General features: G+C 36.7%; 1 protein-coding gene across 6 annotated transcripts in view; it reads left to right on the top strand.

Annotated features, from left to right (window-relative positions):
* PLPP1 (phospholipid phosphatase 1) overlaps positions 1 to 22138 on the top strand; it is a 106779-nt gene that overhangs the window by 22295 nt on the left and 62346 nt on the right. For 2 of the 6 annotated variants that reach the window (XM_088827691.1, XM_055422048.2), the window contains exon 2: positions 12794 to 12948. The exons of 3 other annotated variants lie outside the window; for them this stretch is intronic. In XM_088827691.1, coding sequence (XP_088683817.1) covers positions 12794 to 12948 — 155 coding nt within the window. Of the gene's footprint in view, positions 1 to 12793; positions 12949 to 22138 lie in introns of those variants that run through there. One more of the 6 variants, XM_088827695.1, reaches the window with a different exon arrangement.

Genomic DNA, 22138 nt, shown 5'->3' with positions numbered 1-22138 from the left:
CCAAATGTGGCGTCCCAAGAGTAACCATAACCTGATTGCATTGCAGAGCAATACAAATCAAATAGGAAACATTAAAACACACACACACACACAAAATCTAACAGTAACCAACCCTGCTCTTTTTTTAAAATTTATTTTTAATTGGAGGATAATTGCTTTACAATATTGTGCTGGTTTCTGCCATACAGCATCATGAATCAGTCAAAAGTATAACCCTGCTTTTGATGAGTTGATTGTCTCAGTATGTTTACATTTCCTTTCATCTCCTGTGGATTCAGCTCCAGCCATTCATCTTCATCTCAAGTTCTCCTCTCCCACTACCTGCATTTCACTGCATCAGCTCACTATCACATCTTTTGCACCATAGACAAGACCAAAAAAATCATCACCCTTCTTTTGCTCTATTTATCCTTCAAGGTATAGACCAAGTTCTCCCCCTTCCTTCCTTTTATATCACAAGGCATTTAAAAGTTTTTTACCCAATTACTCTTTCTCTAATTCTTTCAGTCTTTCTGTTTTCACTCAGAGTACTGCAGTTCTTCTATCATGGTTCGTCAGTTACCACTTGTGTATTCCTTTTCTGCTCTGCTTCTTTTTAAGTGGCATCTGTTATTGTTAAGACCATCTGAACCCACAAGGCTCATGGCCTCATTGACGTGGGTTTTGAGTCTTAATCGTGCAACCTAAGTTGCCTCAGGCCAGTTTCTTCATCTTCAAAATCATGTAATAACATTTACCCTTTAAAGTGATTAAAAGAAACTTAGCATACTGTCAGGGAGTTAAGTAAAAACGTTGCTGACATTTTTGAGAAGTGCCCCCCCCCCCCCCCCGCCATTTTCCTTGACACTGTTCTTTCACGTTCTTTATCCTGCTTACCTGGTAGTTCATTCCTTATTAATTGGCATGCGTGTGCGCTAAGTCACTTTGGTTGTGTCCGACTCTCTGCAACCCTATGGAATGTAGCCTGCCAGGCTCCTCCATCCATGGGATTCTCCAGGCAAGAATACTGGAGTGGGTTGCCATGCCCTTCTCTAGCGAATCTTCCCAACCCAGGGATCCAACTCGTGTTTCTTTTGTCTCCCACGTTGGCAGGCAGGTTCTTTACCAATAGCACCACCTAGGTTGGTTATTAGTTAGCTGTCTCTTTTTTCTTTAGATTATTGTTCTTGTCACTTTTTCTGATCTTAGTAAGATCTCATGGCTTCAGATATCCATTTTATAATTGAAATTTCAGATATTCATCTCTCATCTGCATTCTTTCTTGAGTGTCAGATATGAATGCCTAGCTGTGAGCTAGAAGTGAAACATTTGTCAAATGATCTGGAGTATGAATCAAGAAGGAGTCTCAGCATTTGATATGTAGAGGAAACTATCTTACCTGGCATACTTACTAGTTTCACTTGTTCAAGTTGGTAAAATTTTGAATGACTTTCTTTACCTTTATAGAGGAGAAGAGAAACCTTTTTGTTTAAAAATAATACACAACTCCTGTCAATTTGCAGGAAGAGTTTTCATGTGATTCTGGAAAGATGTGCAACACCTGTTTCCAAAGAAAGCAAGAAAAATATTACATGTTTTTCTCTCCAAAATGTATTTTGTTCAGACTGAATTGGACACCAAATAAAGAACATTCCTTAAATTTGGAATGAATAGAACTTTCTAAAAACTGCTCAGGTAACACTAAGTAGTAAAAAGCCCCAAAAATTTTATTTACTTTTAACCTTGGACTGCTAAAAGGAGAAAATGAAAGGGTTTGTAGAAGCAAATTTCACAAAAGTAACTGTGGACTTATTTGTTAGACCCAAATATACATGTAGGGAAATGAACAAACATGGTTAAATTTACATATGTTGGATTTTTTTTTTGGAAGGGAGAATATTTCTCACATATGGTTTTTATCCATTACCTTTTTGGTAAAGCATCAGCTCCTAGAAGCAGTTACCTCACTGTTTATTTTTCTTGTAAGTTCGCTGTTTATTTTTCTTGTAAGTTTTGCTGAGGTTTCTTTCAAGTTTTGCAAAGTGCGCTTACACATTAGCATGGCTCAGTCAACCCAAGTGTAGTAGATTGAGATGTATTCTTGGTCTCACAAAGCAATTCCACCTTCACCCCCTTGACTTTTTCATTTGTAGCTAAGGAGACTGAGACCCTAATAGTTATTCTAAGAGAGGTGGTATAATATGAAAAGAAGAGGAACTTTTTGTTAAAATTCTGACTTCCCTATTTACCAACTGTGTAGTTTTAGTACCTGTCCTAGTACACACCAAAGATCTTTGTACTCTTGGGTGAGTTGGTTAACATCCATGAGTTTCTGATAAAATTTAGTTCTAAGATATAGTTAGTGCCGTTTGAAATTTTTAATAATTTGCTGTGTTTGTGTTTTTCTTTTGTTAAACTTTAGCAAGCCTGATTACTTCATTAATCTGTAAAATCTCATTTGGTTTTATTGATTTGATTTTTCCTTGTTTCATTAATTTCTGTCCTATATTCTTCCACTTTCTTGAGCTTTTAAAAGTTATTGTGTTGAATGTTTGTTTCATTAATTTCTAATATACAAATCTAAAACTACATTTTCATGTGTGGTATTTTAACTATACTTTAAATTTTTACTTGTCATATTTTCATTCGTATCCAACTATTTTGTGTTTTATATCTTGACTTTTCTCTGACTTAGTGACTTGTAAGTTTTCAGACATACAGATTTGGGAGGATACTCTCTTTCTCCATCACGGAATTGTTAGAATGTACACAGATACCTGGCAAATAGTTGGTATTCAACAAATGTTTTTTCCTTTTTTTAAAAACAATAAACTTTGACTTTTGAAATTAGAACAGGAAACATAACATTGGAATAAGTATAAGTAATTCTAATAGTGACTTCAGTTCTATAAAACAGCCAAATAAGGAAATGAGCTGTTAAGAGCAAAGAGGGGTGATGGGAAGAGGGTAAAATTGGAAGGAGGAGAAGAAGAAGGAAAACTAAGGGAAGATATAGTAATATCAGGTTGAATTAATTCTAGCTTTTCTGAGGTCATATTCTACTGATCACTTAGGTCTTTGGGCTCTACACTATTATTTTTATTATGTTTCTTATACCTTTATAATAGAAGTGTCCATAGATGACCTTTTTTGGCATGTCAGTGTACAGGTTGTAAAACTATATGGCAGAAGTTCTTATGTTTTCATTAGAAAAAAGGAGTCTGGGAACCCCAAGAAGTTAAAAGAACTGCTACTTTAGAGACCTCACTATGTGGGATAAGTTGAGAAACCTACCAGGAAATGGCAACCCACTCCAGTACTCTTGCCTGGAAAATCCCATGGAAGTTCCCAAGAGTGTGGTAGGCTACAGTCCATGGGGTTGCAAAGAGTCGGACATGACTGAGCGACTTCACTTTTCACTTTCACCAGGAAAGAATTCTGTTTTCTCCTGTTCTAACAGTAGTGATTATTACCCTCTTGAGAGAGAGTGAGCTTTCCTGATAATTCCTTAGGTTAGAAGAAGATGGTCAGGCAGTGTACTAAGAACGAAATTTATTTTTTAGTGAAGTGAAATTTAAAACTATATGGTATTTTATAAGCATAAATATTGTACGACTTGGAATGAATTACCAAAACTTAAATGTCTTTGAGTAGTAGTATTTTTATACAGCTAAGCTGAGTGCTCATGGCCTTCACTAAGGGCAGGGATAATTCTGGAGGTAAGAAGCAGTTGGTGGTGGTGGTTGTTCAGTTGCTCAGTTGTGTCTGACTCTTCGTGATTCCATGGACTGCAGCACACCAGACTTCCCTGTCTTTCACTATCTCTGGAGTTTGCTCAAACTCATGTCCATTGAATCGGTGATGCCACAGTTGGTAGCTGCCATGAAGGTGGAATCCTGTAAAGGCAGACTTTGGGCATCCGGAGACAAGAAGGCACTCTCTGGTTTAGAGATTAAGGAACTTCTTATTCCAGAACAGAAGAGTGGGAAGATTTGAGGTTGGTGAAGGAGGTGGGAGAGTACCCTCACATTACTTGACTGGCCCTCTTTCTTCCTCATCTAGGAAGGCTAGTTGCCTGGAGAGAGAAACCAATTCAGAGTTCTAAAATTTGAGGAATGCAACAGGGATAAGTTCTTTAAAGGAAGCAAGCCAAGAGTATTCTTGTGGGGGAATTTTATTCTGAGCATTAGCTCACAGTTAAATCTGTGTTTACTCAAGTACTTCATAATTATTTCCTCTTAAGTTAGGGAATCAAAGTTAGGTTTGCTGTGTATTAAGTCTTAGTAAAATTTGTTGGCTCTCAATCTCAGTTTCTCTTTAACCCCCTAAATCTAAAGCCTCTGGTTATATGTAGCTATTTAGGATGAAGTTCAGTTCAGTCGCTCAGTCGTGTCCGACTCTTTGCGACCCCATGGACTACAGCATGCGAGGCCTCTCTGTCTGTCACCAGCTCCTGGAGTTTACTCAAACTCATGTCCATTGAGCCGGAGATGCTATCCAACCATCCCATCCTCTGTTGTCCCCTTCTCCTCCCAGCTTCAATCTTTGCCAGCATCAAGGTCTTTTCAAATGAGTCAGTTCTTCGCATCAGGTAGCCAAAGTATTGGAGTTTCAGCTTCAGCATTAGTCCTTCCAATGAACACTCAGGACTGATTTCCTTTAGGATGGACTGGTTGGATCTCCTTGCATTCCAGGGACTCTCAAGAGTCTTCTCCAACACCACAGTTCAAAAGCATCAATTCTTCGGTGCTCAGCTTTCTTTATAGTCCAACTCTCACATCCATACGTGACTACTGGAAAAATCATAGCATTGACTAGACGGACTTTTGCTGGCAAAGTAATGTCTCTGCTTTTTAGTATGCTGTCTAGGTTGGTCATTAAAGTAAAATTAAAAATCAATCCTTCATTCTCACCAGCCACAGAGCAAGTGCTTATTAGCCATGCGTGACTAGTAGCAACTGTATTGGACAGTACATTATATTGGACATTTTTGTCACCACAGAAAATTTTGTTGAACCTTACCATAAATGAAATTGTTTATTTTGTTCTCTCCTCTGTCAGACTAACGGTTTTTATTAAAACTTAATCAATTTTGAGCTTTGCTAAAAATATAAAACTTGAAAGACCCACTAGAGTAATATTCCTTTGCATATTACATAATTTAAAAGATAGTTCCACCCTTTTAGAATGATCTGAGTGCTGTTATTTTATACAGTTTTTCAAGCAAGTGAAGTCGCTCAGTCATGTCCGACTCTTTGCGACCCTGTAGATTGTAGCCTACCAGGCTCCTCTGTCCATGGGATTCTCCAGGCAAGGGTACTGGAGTGGGTTGCCATTTCCTTCTCCAGGGGATTCTTCCCGACCCAGGGATCGAACCCTGGTCTCCCGCATTGCAGGCAGACTCTTTACTATCTGAGCCACCAGGGAAGCCAATTTTTCAAGAAGTGGTGACAGAAGTATATTTCTTATGGGTTGTATTTGATTGCCTCTCCTCAACTGATGACCCTCTAGATTATTTCTGCTGCCTATAAGATAAGAATGTTCTGGAGGAGCCTAAAAATTTCTAATGTCAAAAACAAATTTCTGATCTCAGACTTGGAAATTTGTACACTTTTTAGGAGATATTAAACTTACAGCTATTATGATTTACCTACTTCGCATGTGGTAAATCGTCACAGCTCTCAAAAGTTGCAAGATAGGAAAACGCCCAGAAATACTAATTTCACTGTAGGGCTACTTTTCTGAGAACCTATCAATCAGGCATAAAAGCCAAAGGATAATTTCTGTTACTTTGTTACTGTTACTTTATTTTTTGTTCTTAACAGACTAGAAAAATAGGCTTTTTTCTTTGTCCTGGTTTCAAACAATCTCTATACCATAGATAGGACTTTTTCAGTTAAGTTGCATGTATAGAAATTTCAGGAAGCACAATGAAAAAGGTGTGGATTAAGCATTTTTTGAAATTCAAAATTAATGATCATGATCTTTTGTTTTATTATGAAATATTCAAACATGGAAGCACATATAGTAGAAAATGAGATTTCTACCTAATTTGTATTAATACCATCTGGAGATAACTACTGAAAAGTTGGTTGTATATTTTTATAGGCTTTCCAATGTGTATTTGAACATAAATGCAAGTAATTTGTTTTATATAAATGAAATTACACTAAATACAATGATTTTAGAGATTTTGCCTACTAAACAGTGTATGTACGTATACATATATTTCTGTGTATATGATTAATACTCTTGCTACTGATTGGGTTTAAAAATTTTTCCAGATTGTATGGTAGGACATCTGAAGTATAACTGTGTTTTGTATAAAGATAATATACAATTGCAGTGTATGTGCAGCTGCTCTAGCATGATAGTGATCTATCATATGTGCTCAATACATGCTAGTTTCCATTCTTCTGTTTGGACATGTATGATAAAGGCCGTGGAAGATGATTAACTGTTTTTTCCACTATAAACTAAATCTTTCTCTTAATCATATTTGTGTTTTGTGATTCAGATTTATAAATTACTACAAGACTAGCTGGGTTGCTATTTAAGAGTCTTGTAAGCTAGGCTGCCCCAATTATTTTAGATGCTTCTGGTAAGAGCAAAGATTTACTGGTGGTTAAGAGACTACATTATGATTTATCCTATAGTATGCACTGTAAAGTTGTACAGTATGTGACAGCATTTTACATGGGAGTCTTGGAATGAAGTCCTTTGCTAACTTTGAAGGTGTACAGAATGGGTGCTGAGGTTGGGAATTGAGCACGTCTGTTATAGCATATGTTATTGTGTGCTTTGTGATGAAATTTCAGGTCTGATAGTTTCTAGAGGTTCTAGAGAAGAGATTAGGAAAAGATGGATGTAGAGCTGATTGTTAATTATTTGTAAAGTCCTATTTTGAAGTATTATTGATTTATACTCGTAGTTTCATTTGGAAATCTGATCCTTTTGCTTTCCTGCAGGGAATTTATAGACATCAGTTTTGGGTAGATCAGTAAAGAAGATTGAATTAGGGCCCCAGCTCCTTTTTTCATTGAGAAAAGAGTGAGGGGTGCTGTTGATAGAAATGCTTCTGCAGTTGCCATGTCTGAAGCTTTGCTTGGAGATAACGCTGGACTATACAGAAATTGCCTCCAAGATTCCAGGAGTTCCTGAGTCATAAATTCCTTATATAGTTAACATGGGTACATCAGTCTTTTTATCTTTGTTAGCACTTTGTGTTCCCAGTGGAAAACAAAGCTTGAGAAATAATTGTTAGACTATAGAATTAGAAGTGCTTCCCTAGCATGTTCTTGGATTTAAGATTGTTATCTACTTTTGTTTCTTTGCTTTTTGTTCTTTTCTTGGTTTGTTTAACTTGGGTCTTGTGGAGAGAAAAATAACTTAAAACTTTTCAAGACCTAAGTTTATAGTTGTACAGAATTATTATTATGTGCCTCAGAGGCTTTTGCTTGCTTGTTTTTTCATTCAGTGTACATTCCTTGAAGTGCTTACTATAAGCGGGATTGTGGAGGGAAGGCTATGAGATAGTAATCTACTCAGGGTAAAGGAAAATTGAAAACTGTATTCTGTAGAGAGTCCAAAGGCTGAAGATAGGGGTGTGCGTATATGTGTTTAAGAGACGGAGACACACATCCATGTATACATACACAGAGACACAGTCCATAGTTCCGTAGGAAAAATCTCCTAAACATTTTTAGAACTGTCTCTTCTTCTGTTCCCACTGTTATTTCTTTATTTCAACCCTCAACATGTCGTATAAACTTGTATTTCTTGCCTCTGGACTTTCCTTCTATTCTAACTCCACACTTCTTTTTCCTTTATACAATTTTTCTGAGTCTTTTTTCCCCACTAAGGCACAGATTGGGTTGTGTGTTTTCTGTCACCCATAGGATAAAGTCCAAACTTCTTAATACATAGTCTCAATATAGATTCTGTGAATAGTCCTTTTATTAAAACCTCTCCTAAGTTATCTACTTTTACTCTGTATTCCATGCTGAGACCCTGACTGGTCTTATCTTCTACCTTTCGATTCTAGATGGCTTCTTTTTCCTTGTGTGGATCTGCTCTCATCATTGTCTACCTTGTCCTCAGTACTTGGAGACTCACTTTGCCCTTTGACTTCTAGATGGGTTTGATGTGTGGGAAGCACTGGAAGAAGAGGGGTGTGTGTTTTTTCTCCTGGCATTCTCTTGCCAAATCCTATCATGTTGGCTCTCCCAGAGGTCATAGCTCTCTGAACCTTTTAGGCCTATGAGTTGCCCCTTCAGGAGGTTGTATTAATATTATCTCTTAGCTTTACCCACACCCTTCATACCTTGTATATAGTCCCTTATTAAGCTCTTAAGTTCCCCAGTTTACTGCTGGGATCCTGACTGCTACATTGTCACAGTCATCTAAGCTTCAGTTCTGTTTGCAGTTACAGCTGTGTTATTTTCCAGTAGCACTTCTCTCTCTCTCTTATTAAAATTTTTTTGGTGAGGTCTTTTTCATTCCTTCCCTTTTTAAATTTTTTTTTAAACTGAATTAAAAAAAATATTTTCTTCACTGCACATGGCATGTGGGACCTTATTAATTCCCAAACCAGGGATCAAACCCACACCTCAAGTGTAGTCTTAATCACTGGACCATCAGGGAAGTTCCTCCTTCCCTTTTTTAGTCTTTTTTTTTTTTTCCTTTCCTGGCACCATGACTGTCATGTAACAGGAATTGAAATATCTCAGTGAATAAAGTGAGATCTTCAAGAGGATGGACACTTGAATGTCCCTGTGGTATAGCATAATTTATTTAGATGTCTGAAACTGAGAAAGTAGGTGAAGGTAGTGGGTACTGAAGTCAGTATAGTCACTTTAATAAAATCTAGATTTATATTTCATTATTTTCTAAAAGTAAACTTAGAATTGTTTTTCTTTACCTTTGCTTCAACATATTAGAAGTTAACTTTAATTCTCTTTAAAATGCATTTTCGATTTATTCCATTGGATTTTTTTGTAACAACCTGTCTTTAAGAAAATATGTACTGTATATAAAATGGAAGATATTTCAGTTATTACTTAATTGGAAGAGAATGTAGGTATTCATTTATCTGTCTTCCTCAATATAGCTTAGAAGAGATGCACTAACAGCAGACATACAGTAGCTAACAAATGTGTTTATTAGCAGGATTGAGCTTTTAAAAAGTGACTTCTCTTAAGAGAATTTTAATTATGAAGAAAATATTCTAGAGTTATGATTAGGGTCAAAAATTGTTTCTATAGCCTTTGTATATTAAGGAAGGAGTATGTGTCCTCTGAAAGAGTTTATTTTGAAAAGAATCTTCCTATAACACTAACTTTGATACAGAACTCTATTACTACCCTAAAAAATTACCATTGGAATTAATTTCTATGTAGATAGAAATATTTCGTTGCTTTTTAGAGTACTCTAGGGGGATGGCTATCCTTCTGTGTGTATGTATCTTAGTCTGCTTGGGCTACCATGACAAAATACCATAAACTCAGTGGCTTAACAACAGATTTTTCTTCTCAGAGTTCTAAAGGCTGGGATCCTGGGATCAGGGTGCAAGCATGGTCAGGGCTCTCTCTTCCTGGCTTGCAGATGGCCACTTTCTTGTATCCTCAGACGGCCTTTCTTTACATGTGTGCATGTGGAAAGAGATCTCTCTCTTCCTTTTTTTATAAGGCCACCAATCTTATTGGATTAGGACTCTCTACCTTTATGACATCATTTAACTAAATTATCTCCTAAAAGTCCTATCTCCAATTATAGTAAAATTCGAGGTTAGAACTTCTACTTAAGAATTTGGCATGGGGCAGACACACTTCAGTCCATTGGAGTATACATGCATATGTGTGTTTATATATATAAATCATATGAGCAGTAGAGGAAATCATTGTGATATATTTAAACTTGAAGAAAGAGATTCATACTTGGACAATGACAACCCAATATTGAAGCTCATTATTGAATTTTCCTCATAAAGATATTGTTGTGTTAATGGGGGTGGTATAAGATACTCTCACAGAGTTAAATATGACGATCTTTTTCCTCAGACCTCGTTGTCTTTACTCAGTTCTCATCCTCAATGTCTTAGCTTTGAAATCCTACATTTACCTAGATATAGATTTGATACTCTAAGCTACTTTCATTGGCTTTTGTATAACAACATTGTCTGACTTCTCTTTTCATTCTTGTGCTTAAAGAATGGCCAATATATTCTGCTGAATGAGACAGACAACAACCCCTGCCCTCTAGAGCATGTAATCATCTTTTCTTCCTCTCTCTCCTGCAGTCTCTTTTCATGATTTCACTATGAACATTAGTCCCTATCTGATTGTTTTGTTTTTTTTTTTAATCTCTGTTAGTCTTGACTTTAGGCTTTCTGAGAGCTGTTTCATTCTCCTGGCTTAAGTTACCACCTCTAATGCCAGCAATTTGCAAATCTCTCTCTACTTCTGATCTTCATCCTGCATTCATGCTTCCTTTAGCCATTCAGTAAATTTTTATTAAAATCCATCTGTGTGCCTGGTCAGAGGATACACGAGTGATATAGTCTTTGCCCTCAAAGTCTTTGCCCTTTGCCTCTGACAGAATGCAGAAAGTAATTTAAAATACTGTGTGATGTATGTGTGTCCAAGGTGCCATGGGACAGATAAATAGGGAGTACCTGGCTTGGACTTGAAACGAGAGGACAGGTATCCCCACCAGAAGGTTGAACATATACGTAGGTACCTAAAGTTTTGAAAACATACTATGTTCCGTCAACAACAAATGGTTCAGTTGATCAGAGCCTTAAGGGCTAGATGAGGCTGAGCATTTAAGAAGGTGTCAGATCACCTCAAAGGCAATATTTTCAGTACTCAACTAATTTTCTTTAATCATAAATCAGCTCCCCATCCCAACTTCACATTTTTGTCAATGGGACCATCATTCTCCTTGCTTCTGAAGCCTGAAGTATCATCTTCAGGTCTGCCTCAACAATGGTGATGAGTCCTCAAGTCATTTCGATATTCAAAATACTCTTTCATGCATCTTTTTCTATTTTCACTGTCAACACACTGCTTATCATTTAATTAGTAGATTATTTCAAAGCTGTATTAATAATGCTCCCTTTTCTAATTTTTTAAGTTAATTTTTAAAACCCCTTATTTTACCCTGTTACTAACCCTGTACAAAAGAGGACAGTGATATTTTATTTCCTGCAGGACAAATCCTTTTTTAGGCCAGTATTTTAAAAACATGATTCTTTTTTTAAACCCCCAAATCTCAAGCTGCCTTCCTCCCATGAAAAACCACACAGTTGCAGAATTATGAGGAATCTACGTAACGAAGATTTTGTTTCATTAGCATTGAGATTTTATTATGAACACAGCATATATTTTATATTGAACAAGCTTTTTCAAAGGATAGTTCCCCTTCACTCAGATCATCTTCCTTGTCAGAATTCTGTTGGCCAATCACTGGCCTCCATGGGAGGCACTATATATACACTGATTCTAGGAACAGACAGCCTGTGCTGTAATCTTGGTTCTGATACTTACTAGTTCCAGCAAGATCCCCCATTTCTTAAAGCCTTGTAATAATTTTGTGTGATAAAAGGGGGAAGTGAAATGATCTGCTTCACAGGGTTGAGTAAGGATCAAGTTAATCTTTGGAGCCTCGTGCCTGGCCTGTGTGAGCACGCAGTACACATTTGCTGTAAAATGCTATGTACCTTGGAAACTTCTTTCCGGTTCTCTGCTCTTGTTGGTGTGATGTCATGCTGCCCTTGCATCCCTCTACCACTCAGTGCTCTCCTTGAGTCCCTTCCTGTTGCCTGTGGTTTATGTGCTGTTTTAAGTTCAACTTAGTTGCCTGTTCTGTAATAGTCTTTTCTGACTACTCCAGTTCACGTTGACCTCTGAATTCCTTTAGGCCCTTTTATACCATTTTAGAAATTAGTCTTTTTTTTTTTTATGGTATTCCTTTTAAAATTTACATACAGTAAAATTTACTTTTTTGGGTATAGTTCTATGAGTTTTGACAAATGTTTAGAGTTGTGGAATTACCATCACAATCAAGATATAAAACAATTTAATCATCCCTCAAAAATCTGTCTTAGTGTTATTAGTTTCAAAACTATTTCCTGAGTATGCATTCTGTTTCCACATGTACAATTTAGGTTCTTGAACTGAGTGCCTGTTTTACACTATTGTCTCCTCTATTATGGCGTAGCCTGGTATCAAGGATATAGTAAATAGATGCTTAAATGTTTAAATTGTATAAAACAAAGCCTAAAAGTGTGATAAATTTAAACATGCTAAGAAGCTACTAATTTTATTTAACTTCTCTTTGGTCTTTCACTTTATTTGGGTGAAAAATTTCAAATGAACATTATTACTATATAACTTGTTAAAGTGATTTTGGAGTCCTGCCAGGGCTAATAAAAACCATTTTTAATTTGTTTTTGGAAAATAAAGGGCTTGTTTCTGTCCTTACAGTTTCTATTTTTTTCTAACCCTGTTAATTTAAATTTTAATATGAAACAAAATTTTATATCTTTTCTCTGTTCCCTGGGGGGTTCTTTTATTGATTGTCCCTAAAATCAGAGGTCAACGCAAATAAGAGAATTTAAACTTGATAAAAGGTGAGGCTGATATGGACAAGCTAATGCTGCATGGTTGCCTCCTTACTGAATCTTCAATATGATGGAATAGTGATCCTTTTTCAGAAAATATAGTTAAAATTTGCATCCCATTCAGTAGACTTTACTTCCTAATGAAGTGAATTGAATTTAACCACATGTATCTTTTTTTCCCTTCCCTAACAGCTTCCATGCCTATGGCTGTTCTAAATTTGGGCCAAATAGATCCATTTCAGAGAGGCTTTTTCTGTAAAGACAACAGCATCCAGTATCCGTACCATGACGGTACCATCACAACCACTGTCCTCAGCACAGTGGGACTTGGTTTACCCATTTCCTCTGTAAGTAAATTAATAAGTAGGTAGTGATGGGTTTGTTGTGCTGGAGACTGTATGAAGTGATCGAGTTGGGGTGGGGGTAAATCCATAGTATTGTCTTCGCTGGTGTTGATGTGGTGAGTGATTGCTTGAAGAATATACCCACTGCTTCAGTCCAGGGCAGTATTTCTCCAGTTAAAGAGAGATATTACCCCAAACAACTCGATGCCATCATAAGGATTAAAGAATGATTATTTTAGAATGAAGAATTCATTTAAGTCATTTGAAAAAACCCTTTTCAGTATACAAGTGAAGAAACTTAAACCCAGATACTTGCTCAAGCCTAGTAAGCTATTTTATGGCAGAGCTGAAACTAAGATTAAGTTTGTTTTATCATATTAAATGGAAATTGAGCCCATAAAAAGGAGAGAGATTTATTTGTTAAATTTGAGAAAACAGCTCATCAGAAAGAATGTTAATACATATGCAAAAGCAAGTCCTCAGAATATATCAAAACCATATCACTTTTTAAAGTTGTACTATCTTTTAGAAAGGTTTGTAAATTAATATTGAGTTTTATTACGATAGACAACTGGAAACTTTCCTTCTAGGTTAAATTTCACAGACTAGCTTAAGATTGGCACTTGAGGTGTTGTGCTTACTTTCTTTATCCTTGGCTCTGATTTCTGCACCTTATCCTATGTCTCTCTATGTGAGCTGAAATTAGATGAGATGAAGCAAAGTAAAGGTTTACCTCCTTGAGTGTCTTGAACCGTCCTGCAGAGATCATGCCATACTTCTCTTTTGATCACTGTCTCTTGTCACTTGCCTTCCCCAGGTAGTTGACTTAAAATTTCTTATTGTCTTATCAGACTCTGAAGCCTTATTTTTCCACAGTAGGACAGACTGTCTCCCCCCACCCCCTATTTTCGAAGAAATATTTTCCTCTATTTTTGGTATTCTAATTGCTTTCAGATTAATTTTTAAAAATCACTTTACTCTCTTTATTGATGTCTGAAGGAAAAGACAATTCAGGATAAGTTTGGGGGTTGAATTATTTTATAATCCTGTATCTGTAAAATTTGAGATGTGGCAATATTTGGGAAGATGAAGGAGATCATTTACTATAGATATTTGAATTTTTCTCAAATTCTTTGTTTTTGGCATATAGTTTGAAAAATCATATTTCTTTAGGTGACTGTCCCAAAGGAGGTAGATTAGGCCCAATTTTTACTTGAGTAGCTACTTAGTTGGTAATAAAAAATTGTTATGAAGAAGAAAGAATGGATGGGTTAATATGTGTTTTTTTAATAAACTGTAAAAATAATATATAAGTAAAGTGTTGTATAAGGGCTTCCCTGGTGGCTCAGACGGTAAAACGTCTGCCAGCAATGCAGGAGACCCAGGTTTGATCCCTGGGTCAAGAAATCCCCTGGAGAAAGAAATGGCAACAACCCACTCCAGTACTCTTGCCTGGAAAATTCTGTGGATGGAGGAGCCTGGTGGGCTACAGTCTGTGGGGTCGCAAGGAGTCAGACAAAACTGAGCGACTTCACTTTCTGTCTTTCTTTCTTTAAAGTGCTGTATATGGCAAAAGTGACCATAAGTGCCCTGTACTGTAGGAGGACAGTGTTGTTTTTTGGGTTTTATGGCATGGCAAGTCTCTTGTGCCACCTCTCCTGTACTAGTCCAAAATGCTGGTATCAAAAGAGCCTACGGCCCACACTTGAAGAGTTCAGCTGCTTTGTTTCCATGTTGACATAAGTGCTGTGCTTTCTTTTCCCAGTTTACTCCCAGTCAGCACAAGGCAGTAAGCTTTGCTAGGGTAGGAATAGTCTGTTTTGCTCCATTTGTATCCTTAGTGCAGGCCCATTGTTTGGTATGTAATAGGTGTTTGATAAATACAGATAGAAATATTTAATTCCATTAAATGGGAAATGAAGTAAGATTGTCAATTATGTTTAATAATAATTACTACCATGAAAATTTTGATTAACTCTTTGGAAATACTATGTGTCTTCAAGTCATCTCGTAGCATCGGATGCCTCATTAGAATAGCTTTTCAAAAGCTATTTTGAAAAGAATGGGACAGTATATACTGAATATATAATCCTGATTAAAGGTACCTTAAAATGTGGGGGAATGTCTATTAGAATGAAAGAAGTACGATGTTAAGGAGCTTCATTTCTTAGATAGGAAAAAAGTTTTATTTCCTTGTTTATTTATTCCAATGTGGAGCTGTATTTTTCCCTCCATTGTTATGAAAAGCTCTGGTTTAATCAGTTCATGTGTTCCAGCACTCTTTCTGTATGTAACTGTCACAAAATGAAGTAGCATAAGATGCATCCCTAAGTAATTTGTTATAATCACAGACATTTTCTTTGCTTAAAGCAACTTTTTATACTACCTTTAGAAGAGATAATGTGTAGATTTGACATATTAAGTATTTGCTGTATATCCATTTTACAGAACACTTAAAAATATTTTGATAAAATTTAATATATTGGATGACCCTAAAAGAGAAGTTATGTAAATATTGAGTATATACTGCCAATAATGAAAACTAAAGCTCAGTTAGTTTCACATTAGCCAAGCTTACCGAATTCCACTGCATTCCCAAATGCTATGGCTTTTAAAAGGATTCATAGGGGGAAATATCTGCTCATGAAATTTTCCTTTTAAAAATAGTTTCTGGGAATGTTATGGAATACCTTTGCTAAGGTTAAGTGGTCCAAGAACTGATTCACTGAGTATAGCTCTATTAAATTAGTGGACATTATCTTCTGACTTTTCTACTGCATGTATCTTGAGAAATCTGCAGGATTGAATGGGTTAAATATTACTCCTGGATGGGAATTCTGATTTTTGAGAAGCCCTAAAATCTCTTTCTAGTGAATTATATGTGATAAGGAGATAATTGAAGTGAAGTGAAAGTCGCTCAGTCGTGTCCGACTCTTTGCAACCCCAGGGGCTATACAGTCCATGGAATTCTCCAGGCCAGAATACTGAAGTGGGCAGCCTTTCCTTCTCCAGGGGATCTTCCCAACCGAGGGATCGAACCTAGGTCTCCAGCACTGCAGGCGGATTCTTTACCAGCTGAGCCACCAGGGAAGCCCAAAAATGTGAAGTGAAAATGTTCATTTTGCCTCCCACCAGGAAGTGTCTTCTTCAGTTCAGTTCAGTTCAGTCGTTCAGTCGTGTCCAGCTCTTTGCAACCCCATGAACTGCAGCACGCCAGGCCTCCTTGTCCGTCACCAACTCCCAGAGCCTACCCAAACCCTAAACTGCAGAGTTATTCATTTACTACTACTACTTTTTAAAGCTGAATTGACATAATTTTTAAATTTGTTAAATATTGAACTGGCAAAATGACCAAATATATTTTGATGGATGCAATGAGATTAACATACAGTTATGTTAAAACATATGAAAAGGTAAAATTTATCTTTTTCATTAATTCCTTTTTATAGCATAGGCCAAATGTTTCTTTTTTTAAAAAAAAAATAAACCTTTCATCTCTGAGTACATGAAAATACTAGTCTGATAATGTCTGTGTTTTTCTGTTGTGGACCAGCGAGTTTGAAAGTAGAGTATTCAGTATAACTTATTTTGGGCATGTCGTCTGTCATACTTTAGGTAAAAGTGAAGGCATTTGTGTTAATATTTCATACATTTATTTTCCTCTTTCATAAATACTATTTTAAAAACTCTGGCTGGGGATGTTATATACTCTACCGCTTTAGGTCCTAATGAATTGGTTGAACTGATGACATTTTCTTGAAAATTTTTGTAATTAAAAGTGAATTTGCAGCTTGGATTTGTCGGTGAGTTTTTAGATGACAATGCTAAAAGTATGGTCCATGAGAGAATAATAAGTTGTACTTAAAATTAAGAAATTCTGTTCTGAATAAAGCTACACACTGGGAGAAAATGTTTTTAAAACACATATCTGATAATGGTACTCTTAAAGCACAACAGAAACAAACAATCCAGTCAAAATGTGGGGAAAAGATCTGAGTAGACACCTTAATGCGGAAGATATAGAAATGGCCAAGAAGCATATAAAAGATGCCCCATATCTTATTTCTTTAAAGAGTGGTAAATTAAAACAGTAGTGAGTTTCCTCTGCACATTTATTATAATGGCTAAAATCCAAAACAGTGACAACACAAAATGCTGTGAGGATGTGGAGCAGCAGTTCTCAATCATTACTAAGGGAATGTAAAGCCACGTTGAAAGACAATTTCGCAGTTTTTTACAAAACTAAACATATTATAACAGTCAGGCTCCTGCATATTTACCCAAATGAGTTGAAAACTTATATCTGTATAAAAGCCAGCACGTGATGTCTATAGTGGCTTTATTCATAATTGCCAAAGCCTGAAAGCGACTGAGATGTCCTTTAATAGGTGAATGGATAAACTCTGGTACCTCCATACAATGGAATATTACTCAGTGCTAAAAAGAAATCAGCTATCCAGCCATAAAAAGATATGGAAGAACCTTAAATACATATTGCTAAGTGAAAGAAGCCAATCTGAAAAGGCTACCTAGTGTATGATAACAACCACATGACTTTCTGGAAAAGGCAAGACTATGGAGATAGTAAGATCAGTGGTTACTAGGAGTTGGTGGGAGGACAGAGGAAGAATGAACAGTTGGAGTACAGAAGATTTTTAGGGAAGGGAAACTGTTCCATATATTGTAATGATGGATTCATTACATTACGTGTTCGTTATAACCTACAGGACTGCACAGTACAAAGAACAACCTTTAATTGTAAACTGTGCAGTTTAGTTTATGTATCAATATTGGTTCATCATTTATAACAAATATACCATACCAATAAAAATTGTTTGTAATAGAGGACACTAAGGGTGGTAGTTGTGGAGAGGGAGCATATCTTACTTTCGGCTCAGTTTTTAAAATAAACCTAAAATTACTTTAAGAAATAAAGTATATTAATCTTAAAAATTTTGAAAAGAAAAAAAACTTGCTCCAATGTTTGGTGAAATGTCAGTGCTCTTTGTCTAAATAGTAGTAATGATTGCTACAAGCAACTATCCTCATAGTGAATAATTGATATGTAGTTGCTAGGAATAAGATTCGGAGAAGGCAATGGCAAGCCACTCCAGTACTCTTGCCTGGAAAATCCCATAGATGGAGGAGCCTGGTGGGCTGCAGTCCATGGGGTCGCTAAGGGTCGGACACGACTGAGCGACTTCACTTTCACTTTTCACTTTCACACATTGGAGAAGGAAATGGCAACCCACTCCAGTGTTCTTGCCTGGAGAATCCCAGGGACGGGGGAGCCTGGTGGGCTTCCGTCTATGGGGTCACACAGAGTCGGATACGACTGAAGTGACTTAGCAGCAGCAGGAATAAGATTACTTGATAAGATATAAAAAGTAAAATTTCAGGGCTTTGCTTCATATGTTTCATCTGTTAACTCGTTTTATGAAAGTATTTGACAATACCTAGTGAAGACTTTTTACTTTCACACATTGGAGAAGGAAATGGCAACCCACTCCAGTGTTCTTGCCTGGAGAATCCCAGGGATGGCGGAGCCTGGTCGGCTGCCATCTGTGGGGTTGCACAGAGTCGGACACGACTGAAGCGACTTAGCAGCAGCAGCAGCAGTGAAGACTTAAATTTAGAAAACATAATAGAACTTATAAATTCAGTGTAAGTTTTCAGTTTTTATAATGAAAAAAGCAAACAGGCAGCTGAAATCTTGTCACAATCTTATAATTAAAAAAAAATATGTGTGGGATATCATTTAGTTCATTTTTTTGTAAAGGACCTTGACCATTTCAAGTTTTATTATGTAATAGACCTATATAATCCATTAACTTTTTTGGCTCTCTGGAAAATAATAAGTTGAATTCATAAGCATCTTTTAACAGTAAAGATTTTGTCTAAATACGGGTTCACCATCCATTATCCAGAACTTTTATAGTCAGAATTTTTTGAAGTTTTGAAAGGTTATATGATTCACACACCTTATATAATGCCCTCATCAGGGTCTAGGACAGTACGTTGTATCAAAGATGTTAATTTTTAAATAGTGAAGTAAGACTAGTCAAAATATGTGGGGTAAATAAAGGCTAGGGCATTCATTTGTTCAGGTTAAGTTTTGCCATTAGATAAGTTCAGGTTAGGTTTTGGTCCCAAAATGTCGTAAAAGAGGGCTTTGGGTTTTAAAATAAGGGATTGCGGGCCTTTTAATGAAAGATGATTTAAAATTATTTATTTCTTAGTCCTTTTATCTGGTTACTTTAAACAAATATTTGAAAATCCTAAAATTTAGTTTTTGTTGAGAAGCAGGACTTATGGTTAAAAGTGTAGACTTAGAGCTGTTTATGTGAAACTAAATTCATTTGTGATTGGAGTGCAGGGTTAGTGATGTAAGCCATAAAAAATAAACATGTCCAGTGCAGTACAGTGATTTTTTTTTACTACCTTATTCAATAATTGTGGAGTATGAACAAAAATATTATCCTGTAAAGAATATCTTGATGTTCCCTTGTAGTTGCTAAGAGCTTATATTGCCTATCTGGCTTTCTGGAAAATAACAATATTCTATTGTAGCCAAATTATTGTGGGCTCCATCTTTAAATAAAAATTTTGAAAAGCTCTCCACCATTTTGTCAGTTATCTTTATGCTTCCACATTTAGAGTGAGAATGAGGTAACATTTTAAAAATGGCCATTTACTGTTTTATCATGAACCTCTGTTTCTAACATGACAAGAAACGAAATGCCATTTACTCGCAGAAAGAAAATTTTTGGGGTTCTTACATCTGTTTTTGGACTCTGTATGGTCAACACCAGTTCAAAGCGTGGGATTAAGGTAACCTGCTTTCAGAAGGAGTTCCCAGTTGCTGCCTCTCTGGCACCAGGGTAGGTAGCTGGTTGAGTGTTGTTAGTCACTCAGTAGTGTCCAACTCTTTGCAACCCCATGGACTGTAGCCCTCCAGTCTCCTCTGTCCATGGAATTCTCCAGGCAAGAATACTGGAGTGAGCTGCCATTCTCTTCTCCAGGGGATCTTCCTGACCCAGGGGTTGAACCCCGGTCTCCTGCTTTGTGCACAGATTCTTTACCATCTGAGCTTCCAGTGAGCAGCAGTGAGCAATCTTTTTTAATCAGACTTTCCAAAGGCTGTCTTGGCTTAGAGGGCTGGACAGGTAAGAGAGGTGATTTAGTTTGGGATCTTATTAAATCTAGGGGAATATAAGCAGAGCTCACTGGCAGGACATGAAGTGTGGGATCTAATGATTCACCGATTTTCTCAATAAAATATGTGGTATTTTTGAAGCACAGTTGCACCAATCATGTATTTAGTTAAATAAGCATGTTTTCAATCAAATACATTCTTACACTTGAGTGCTAAGCTTGTGATATACCTAAAATCATCCTCTTAGAAGCTAGCAACGTTTGAGAGAAAAAAATGAAATTTCTGTCAAATTAATTTCTCTGTAAGTTGGGGAGTATGCCCTTATTATTTTAGCAGCAGATTTCCTGTTTTCAATGTGGAGAGTAACTGTTTTGTGGGACCCAGAAAGAAATCATTGGACAGGGAGATGGAAGGAGCAACTATGAAGGTGCCTATAAAATTTTGCTTATTCTCTAAGATTATAATTGAGTACTCATTGGTTTAGAATTTTTGCATATGTGGTAATGGAAGGCTGTATTTGTTCTGTATTTATTGAGTGTCTTTTGTGTCTGAAGTACTACTGTGTTATAGATTCTTTCCTCGTAACCACTCTCTGAGGTTGCTTGGTAATTCTTTTTTATAGTTACTAAGAGGCCAAGTTGGGATTTTAACTCCACCAAGTCTATTTACATTCTTTTTGACAGTCCCTCATTGTCTTCATTGTGGTGTGGGTCTATTTTGATGAAAGTAGGTAAATCCAGTAAATTCTTTTGTTTTGGTTTTCTTTTTATTGTTGTAAGTTACGAATGAGTCAAATTCCCATTTAAATGCAGAGTTCCAAAGAATAGCAAAGAGAGATAAGAAAGCCTTTCTTAGTGATCAGTGCAAAGAAATAGAGGAAGATAACAGAATGGGAAAGACTAGAGATCTCTTTAAGAAAATTAGAGATACCAAGGGAACATTTCATGCAAAGATGGGCACAATAAAGGACAGAATGCTATGGACCTAACAGAAGCAGAAGATATTAAGAAGAGGTGGCAAGAATACACAGAACTATATTTAAAAAGATATTCATGACCCACATTACCATAATGGTGTGATCACTCACCTAGAGCCAGACATCCTGGAATGTGAAGTCAAATAGGCCTTAGGAAGCATCACTATGAACAAAACTATTGGAGGTGATGGAATTCCAGTTGAGCTATTTCAGATCCTAAAAGATGATGCTGTAAAAGTGCTGCACTCAATATACCAGCAAATTTGGAAAACTCAACAGTGGCCACAGGACTGGAAAAGGTCAGTTTTCATTCCAACCCCAAAGAAAGGCAATACGAAAAATGCTCAAACTACCTCAAAATTGCACTCATTTCACACGCTAGTAAAATAATGCTCAAAATTCTCCAAGCCAGGCTTCAACAGTACGTGAACTGTGAACTTCCAGGTGTTCAAGTTGGATTTTGAAAAGACAGAGGATCCAGGCATCAAATTGCCAATATCCATTGGATCATAAAAAAAGCAAGAGAGTTCCAGAAAAACATCTACTTCTGCTTTATTGACTATGCCAAAACCTTTGACTGTGTGGATCACAACATACTGTGCAAAATTCTTAAAGAGCTGGGAATACCAGACCACCTGACCTGCCTCCTGAGAAATCTGTATGCAGGTCAAGAAGCAACAGTTAGAACTGGACATGGAACAACAGACTGGTTCCAAATTGGGAAGGGAGTATGTCAAGGCTGTATTTTGTCACCCTACTTATTTAACTTATATGCAGAGTTCATCATGAGAAATGCTGGGCTGGAGGAAGCACAAGCTGGAACCAAGATTTCCAGGAGAAATATCAGTAACCTTAGATATGCAGATAACACCACCCTTATGGCAGAAAGTGAAGAGGAACTCAAAAGCCTCTTGATGAAAGTGGAAGAGAAGAGTGAAAAAGTTGGCTTAAAGCTCAATATTCAGAAAACTAAGATCATGGCATCTGGTCCTATCACTTCATGGCAAATAGATGGGGAAACAATGGGAACAGTGAGAGACTTTATTTTCTTGGGCTCCAAA

Source organism: Moschus berezovskii, chromosome 18, assembly GCF_049115385.1.
Source record: "Moschus berezovskii isolate FMDL1 chromosome 18, NW_MosBer_1.0, whole genome shotgun sequence".
Classification (NCBI taxonomy): Eukaryota; Metazoa; Chordata; class Mammalia; order Artiodactyla; family Moschidae; genus Moschus; species Moschus berezovskii.
The sequence above is the reverse complement of the archived record's forward strand: the minus strand, read 5'-3'. Positions and strand labels throughout refer to the sequence as shown.